At 55.5% G+C, this 8053-nt stretch overlaps 1 protein-coding gene across 1 annotated transcript in view; it reads right to left on the bottom strand.

Annotated features, from left to right (window-relative positions):
- Positions 1-4424: 4424 nt before the first annotated feature.
- Positions 4425-8053, bottom strand: part of ZNF281 (zinc finger protein 281) — a 29507-nt gene continuing 25878 nt past the window's right edge. Inside the window, exon 4 of the mRNA XM_023748434.1 lies at positions 4425-8047. Within this exon, the coding sequence (XP_023604202.1) occupies positions 6512-8047 (1536 nt within the window). The 3' untranslated portion in view covers positions 4425-6511. The remainder of the gene's footprint in view (positions 8048-8053) is intronic.

Genomic DNA, 8053 nt, shown 5'->3' with positions numbered 1-8053 from the left:
CGCCCCACACTGGGGATCAAGCCCACAACCCCAGGCATGTGGCCTGACCGGAGAATCGAACCCAGGACCCTTCAGTCCGCAGGCCGACGCGCCATCCACTGAGCCACACCGGCCGGGGCCCAAGATGAATTTCTTAAGCTGCCTCGATGTGTGGACGCAGCGCGGACCTGTCTGTTTCCTGGTGCTGTGCTGGAACGAGTGAGGCTCCCAAGCCCGGCGTGTGAGACACAAGCACTTCACGAGGATTTTCGTCCCTTTACCTTAACCCCGGGCAGGAGGGGCACTCCAGGCCTCACCTCAGTCTGCTTTCTTTTATTGTTTTGGTTTTTTTGTTAATCCTCCCCTGAGGATATTTTCCCACTGATTTTCAGAGAGAGAGAGTGGAGGAAGAGAGAGGGAGAGACAGAGAGAAACATGATGTGAGAGAAACACATCGATGGGTTGCCTCCTGCACGCGCCCTGGACCAGAATCGAACCCGGGGCCCTTCGGTCCTTGGCCGACGCTCTATCCACTGAGCCACACCGGCCGGGCTCAGTCTCTAAGCACAGCGGCTGTTGGGGCCGCGGAGGAAGAAACTGCAGCTCAGGCAGGGCTGGGTTTTGCAATCCCGCCGCCAACCTGGCCGCGGGCAGGGCCGCCTGTGCACGGAGGCCTCGGTGCCCCCCTCACGTCCTCTCGTCCCCCGCGAAGGAGGAACTCGTGACGGTAATCGCTTGCACTGGCTTCCTGGCGGGACGGGCCTCGCGTATGTGCAACCCGGCACACGGGGGTCACGCTGCTGGTCTGGTCACTCCCTGTTGCAACCCAGCCGCTCCTTAAAAATGGGCCGGAACAGCCCCCTCCAGGCTCACAGGGAAAAGCTCTGCTCCTCCCCAAACTCAGGGCGAGCCCTGCTGCTCACAACTGAAGGAGAACCTCCCGACAGCACCGCAGACCCCGGCCAGACCCTCCTGCAAAGCAGGCTGAACAACTGAGCCCGAAGCCGGTGCAAACCCAACAGCACCGTGCAAAGCAAAACTACAAAAATGAGCAAATCAATCACGGGAGAAGAATGCGGGGGTTTCCAACGTTTCACGATCGCACTTTTCCCCGGTCACCCCCCCCCCCCGCCCCGCCCCAGCCTTCCCGGGAGCTGATGCACAAACACCGAGACGGGGAATGCAGGCAGCAGCTCGCCGCAGCCGCCGCGGCCTGCGGAGTTATTGACTGACTGTCCCAAACGGGACCAAGGTTCACGCCGAACCAAAGTCCCAGACAAGGCCGGCCTGCCCTGCGGCCCCCGGGGTGGACTCTACAGCCTCCTCCTCCTCACCCTCCTCGTCCTCCGTGCCTCCTCCTCCTCCTCCTCCTCGCCTCCGCTCTAGGAGACCCGCACCCCTCCCCACCGCCAGCTCTGCCGCTGCCCTTTCGCTCCCCACACCCGCGGGGACACATTTCCCCTTCGGCGTGGAAGGTCCGAGTCGTCCTGCTTTCTGTCGACCTTTCCCAAGAGGCCCGGGTCCGACACCTGCCTGAGCTGCGTTTCCAGGCTCATCGGCAGCGGCGTTTGGGCCTCGCCAGCCGCTCTCAGGCTCCACCAAGTACAGCCTGTAGGTCACACACCACACACAGCCCGCAGGTCACACGCCACACACAGCCCGCAGGTTACATACCAAGCACAGCCTGCAGGTTACATACCAAGCACAGCCTGCAGGTCACACGCCACACACAGCCCGCAGGTTACATGCCACACACAGTCTGTAGATTACATGCCAAGCACATTCCGCAGGTTACAAACCAAGCACAGCCCGCAGGTCACCAAGAGCCCAGCGCAATTCCATCCCGTGGAAGGTGTGGGCTGCTGCCTGCACAGGGGAGGAGCCAGGGGGCCTGTAGCTGCATGAGCTGGGAACACATCCCCTGGGGACGGGGAACACAGGGCGGGGCCTGCCAGGTCCCCCATCTCCCCGGGACTTACTCTCAGAGGAGAAACAGCAGAGAATCAGAACTCCTCTCCCGCTCACAGCTCACAGCGGACCGGGGTGCGAAAGCCCTGCGGCTTCATGTCACCCGAGCAGCTCGGGGCTCCGTGAAGGCTCCACGATTACTAACGGCGATAGAGACGCTTTAAGCGCCCTCGAATCTGAGCTGACGCTCTCCGTCCAGGCGCGGACTCCCTAACTTATTTGCACGACACAACGCCCACATCCAGGCAGCCTTCAGCCTTCTCGGGCAGGGCCCCCAACCGGGCTCACCGGCCACGGGTGTTTTAGGGGTCGGGGTCCTGCACGTATAGAACTGGCTTGGGAGCCAGTTCTCTCATGGCTGCCCAGAGTCAGTGACCGCAAGAGCGCCACGCAGCTCTCCCCGGAGCGAGCCTGGGTGTCCAACTTACACAGAACCTGAAGGGACACACCCACCTATAGCACATGCTTTTTAAAAAGAGCCAAACGGGGACAAAGAAAGCAGAAATCATGTTGGAAGTGACTGCCCCCGCCCTACCCGTGTGGCTCAGTGGATAGAGCGTCGGCCTGCGGACTGAAGGGTCCCAGGTTCGATCCCGGTCAAGGGCACACGCCCAGGTTGCGAGCTTGATCCCCAGTGGGGGGCGTGCAGGAGGCAGCCGATCCATGATTCTCTCTCATCGTTGATGTTTCTATCTCTCCCTCCCTCTCTGAAATCAATAAAAATGTATTTTAAGAAAATTCTTAAAAAAAACAAAGACAAAAGGCAATGCAATGCCCCCTTCGTGGTGATGATCTCTTTTAAAACCATCATCTCACGAGGGATGTTTTTATGACTTTTGATCAAGGTTAGGACAACAGGGTTCCCAGCGGCTGCTCTAAGTGCTGTTGTCCACGGAGGAAGCTGGGAGACACGGGGAACCCACACACCCTTTCCGAGTCGGGAAGCAGCGGCTGGCGGACCGGCTCTCGCCTGCTCCCAGGAAGGGCCCCGAGCAAACGTTAACGTTCGCGGACATGTCGCACGGCCTCACCTGCCAGGCGGGCCGCGCACGGCGCCCACAAGGATCTGAAAGGTGAGCCGTGCCCGTGAGGCAGAGACGGTGAGCACCAGACCAGGAGGACGCGCCTTCAGTGGCGTCTACGCTGAGCGCCACCTGGAAGCTCGGGGGCGCTTTCCGGAGGGCGGGGCGCAGCTCCGAGAGCCGTGAACTTGGGGCGAAGGGCTGTGTCATGTGCCCAGAGGCCGTTCTGCCCAAGCTGCCGGCCAGCCGCTCGGGCCTCCCTGTGACCACCGGACGCCGGGCGCCAGGGAGGGACCAGGTCAGCCCCTCCCACCTGACGGGCGACACAGGACACCCCATCTGAGGAAGACGGTACCACCCAAGGTTTTAAAAACTCTAAATGCAGGGTTTGGTCCCATTTTTCTGTTCCGGTTACTGACCGACTTCACCCATTACCGGCCGGGCGCTGCGAGGGGACGGCGACTTCACCCATTACCGGCCGGGCGCTGCGAGGGGACGGCGTCCTTACCCCAAACGCACACACAACAGAGACACAAGCGAGCTCCCTAGTCACCCCCAGACGCAGGCATCCCGCACGAGGGAAAGTGGGGGCAAGTGGGTGGGCCAAACGATCAACATGGGAAAGTGGGGGCAAGTGGGTGGGCCAAACGATCAACATCCGGGCCACAGCCGGGGTCACGCGGAACCAGGGACACTGCGGGGCCCACTCACTCGAGAATGACCACGTGGAGCGAGTGCCCGGCAGAGAAAAAGCCAGTTCACCCTGGTCACACGGGCCCACCCCGCGCACAGACATCCCTCCACAGACAAATCCACAGTTAGGCTCAATATAAACACTTGATCGTCCCCCTATAACAGCATCATATATTTTCACTCTTAACATTCGTAGCCACTAGATTTCAAAGCACAAGTTTCTCGTGGTTGTATAGAGCCGCCTACAATGTCCTCTCCTCATCTTTAGTTAACATATTTACTAAGTTGTAAATACCTCCTCTGCATCTTCAGTGTTCACCCCCAGCTCTGCCCTTCCAATGCCATAAATTCCAAACACTGCTAAACTGTGACTTAACAATACTTTTTTTCCTGCTGAAGATGCTCAGGACCATTTTTATTTGTGTCACGCTCTTGTTGTGCCTGGAACCAAGATACTGGAATCTGACTTAAAACGAAGCCGCATAACCTCTCTGGAATCGTATTTAGGATGGCAAACCCCATTTCAAGAAACCATGTCCCAACTCACATATTAAATTTCTCCGCTTTCATACAGTGAACCTCAAACACAAGGCAAACAGCCAACCAATTTTCAAATGAGCCTGGAAACATGAAATACTTGGGTTGAAAGGAAAGAACCAGCCCCTGGCCCGCAGGTTCCACCTCAGACATGAATGTTTTAGGAAACGCGGCGCATAGAAAAATCCAGACGAGGTGACGGTGCAGGAAGCACAGGGTACCGCATTTGCAATTTTGTGATTAACAGTTCTTTTATTGGTAGTAAACTAGAGCAAACAATCAGAATAATACATATGCAGTTTCAGTACACACAATAAAAGTTAGAGAAATCCAAAACCTGTATAAAACAAAACACGGGGAACCGTACATCTTGAGAGACAGTGGGAAGGTCCTCTCCGTCCTCCTCACAGCTCGTGCTCTGCACCCCGCAGAACTCAACCGCGTCCCCCAGATAAGAAATACAGACTTTAGAACCAAGTGTATGTAAGAGGGTTAAACACATTGTCTAAGAACCCTGCGGTGACACGCAGGCGAGCCTTCAGCTGGCAAAAGCAACACCTCAGGGAGGAAAAGTGTGGGGAGGAAATTAACTAGTATTTTGTAACCATTTTAATAATTTCTTATTTCCCAAACACTGCTTTCATAACAGAAGTGTCTTACACTCGCACAGAATTAATGACTGTATCACACACGGACGCCGTGAGGCTGGTTGCACAATCAGACTGCAAACAAACAGTGGTACTTTCCTGACGTCAGCGGAGGACGTAAGACTGAGACATCCCCAAAAGTACATAAAAACTCATCAGCGCAAACACCCAAGTCCATTAAAAAATATCATCAGGAGGAAAATACAATGGCTAAAAAGTGGTTCGGAGCACAGCCACCGTCGCCAGCAGCTGCAAATGGCAATGGGGCTGGGAGCTGGCTCGGGTGGCTGCGCGCGGCCCCTGCACAATACTGACGGGCGCCCCTGTGCACCGTGCGACCAGGCTGCGGCTCCACCAAGAGGCTCTGAGGTCACTACGAAAGGCGGGCCCCCCCCCGACTCCCCCTCCCGTGAGCTATGGCACCAGCTGGAATTACACACCTTCGTCACCTCTCCAGCTCCGAGTGCGCGGGGCGTGATGACACGTGAAAATCTAGATGGGGTTCTGTTGTTGTTGTTCAAGGTGGGGAGTGGCAGGTGTTCATCTTATTGTTTAGTATTTGGATGCCATAGGCATGTAAGATGCTTATTGGAATGTAACTCATTCTAAAGTTGAAACTGTCAAGACAAGGCCCAGAACTCTTAGAAAGAGCGTAGGTTCAGAAGGAGAAAAAAAAACAAAAACACAAGCACCCAGAAGTGTGGGTGACGTGTACCAGACAAGAGGACAGTGCCTCCCGGCTGCGCAGAACAACAACACACACCCCCCGTTTCAAACTATGTAATTCCAACGTGGGTCCTAACACTGGCACCCGACTCAGGCTTCAACACTGGCCAGACGTCAGCTGACTGACTCCTCATGGAACCGCAGCCTGGTCACAGGTGGGGCAAGGAGAGGGTGCTTTTTAAAGATTATTTCTTCTTTAATTAAAGCTATCATCCCAGGCTTTGATCAAAGGTCCCAGAATCCGTCCTGCCCGGCTGGGATGGACGTGGTCGGGAAGCTCAGGGCACAGTAAGAAGCCGCCACAGAACACGGGTCGCCCACATCTCGAACTTCGCATCAGCCCAGATGGAGACAGCAATTTGAAATGTTTTCGATCCCTTACTCAAACGATGAAATGTAAATCTTATCAGCCCAGACAGAGCAATTTGAAATGTTTTCGATCCCTTACTGAAATGGTGAAACGTATACCATACCATCTGTAAACTGGATATCCCGTTACAGTGATAGCGTACAGAATTCCCATGCGTTATTACACTTTCCTGAGAGTAAAGCAATTAGAATAACCTTAATCCTAGCAACAAAGTTTTTTTGTTTTGTATTTTTACATAGTTTTTTTTCTTTTTTTTTTCCATTCTTTTTTCTTTTTTTTTTTTTGCATTTAAAACTTTTGGGCTATTCCCTGACGATCTATACATGTAAATTTGATTGCTAAACATTGTCACTTTGAATGTCAAACTATTTTTAATCTATTGATTTCGATTAAAAATCATAATAGAAACAGAGCTAAAATCACACTAACAAAATAAACTAAATATGAAAAGTTGCATTGAAAGGGCATTACATTATTCTTAAGAGGATCGTGTACAAACATTCCAATGGCAGTGTTCTCAGAACGAAACAGAAACCGCATCCTTCGACCGCCAGCCTGTCACCTGGGGCTTACCTGTAGCTCTGGCTGGTGGGCGTCTTTACTCGCGTACTACATGGCTCGCTCACATCCGACATCATGTTTGTGTACCCTGAGAAATCTGACACCGAAGTCCTGACTCTGTGGTCCACTTCGCCGTTAGAGTTACTGACAAAGGTCATTGGCACCCTGCTGCCCGACTTGAACTGAGAACCGAACGCCTGTGCAAAGTTCTCGATCTGGTACGTTGCTCGAGGCTCGATGTCCTTCGGAGGGTCCATCTGGCTCGCTAACTCCTGAGATGGCATCTGAAAGCTGGTGGAGGACTCCAAGTTTTTCTGCTGCTCCTTCTGGCTCGGCAGTTTCTGAGATGAGGACTGGAAGGCCGAGGAAGTCTCTAGATTCTTCTGAGAGTCGATCAGATCGTCCAGCTCCTGGGAAGGGGTCAACTGCTGGTGGGTGGCATCCAGAGCAGACAGGTACAGACCCGGCTGCGATCCGAACAACATCCCAAAAGGAGGCTTTGGCAACGAAGATGGCAACACTGAGGTAACAGACTGGCCGAAACCACACTCCAAGGGAGACGTAGTGTAAATCTGTTTTTCCGGGAACAACGTGTGGTTGTGGAGAGGTGAGGACAGACTGACGAACTGGAAACCGTGTCCGAGCGCGAAACCTGCGTTGGTGGATTTCTCGAACGCCTGCTGGAGGTATTTGGAGTATTCCTGCAACACCATCGCCTTGTCGCTGGAGGGGGTCTGGGACCCGGGGCTCAGGCTCCCCTCCGGCACCAGCTCCGAGTGCTCTCCTGAGGCGTGTAAATCCACGCGCGGCTCGGCGATGCTGAAAGGGTCCTCCTTCTGGCTCTCCGACTTGCTGGAGTACTGATCCAAGATGCTCTGCAGGACCTCGTCAGGAATGCCGGACTTGTCGTGGCAGGACTTGATGTCCGCGTTCAGCGCGGAGGAGTCGATCAGCGACAGCGGGGCCTCGCTCTCCAGGACGCTGACCCCGGCGGCGGCCTGGATGACGGACGGCTGGGAGACCATGTGGCCCACGTTGATCGAGAAGGCACTGTTGCTGGTGGCGGTGGGCAGGTACCTCCTTTTCTTGGAGAACTGCATGGCATCGTCGTAATTGCTGTTCATCGGGCCCTGCTTGCCGCCGGCGCCCTGCAGGAGGCCGAGGGTCTCCGTGCCGGCGTTCGCCGCGATGCCGAGGGAGCTGCCGGGCTTCCCCGACAAGGACTTCTGCCCCACGAGGTCCGGCAGCGGCGACACGAAGTTCAGGTAGCTTTTGTCTGTGTTCTTCCTGCTTCCTTTCTTGAAGATGAGCTTTGGCACCCTTTTCTGGAGCTCGTCGAGGCCGCCGCCGCCCATCATGCCCCCGCCGGGCGACATGGCGGGCATCTCCACCGAGTAGGTCTGCAGGCCCAGGCTGTTGGCCAGCGGCGACTCGCCCGCCTTGCCCGCCTTATGCTCCTTAACCTCGGCGGCAGCGGCGGCGGCGGCCGCCGAGCTCTTGGACCGTTGGACTTCCTCCTGGACGAGCTGCTGCCGCTGCTGCTGCTGCTC

Source organism: Myotis lucifugus, unplaced genomic scaffold (genome assembly GCF_000147115.1).
Source record: "Myotis lucifugus unplaced genomic scaffold, Myoluc2.0 scaffold_1397, whole genome shotgun sequence".
In the NCBI taxonomy this organism is placed as follows: Eukaryota; Metazoa; Chordata; class Mammalia; order Chiroptera; family Vespertilionidae; genus Myotis; species Myotis lucifugus.
The sequence above is the reverse complement of the archived record's forward strand: the minus strand, read 5'-3'. Positions and strand labels throughout refer to the sequence as shown.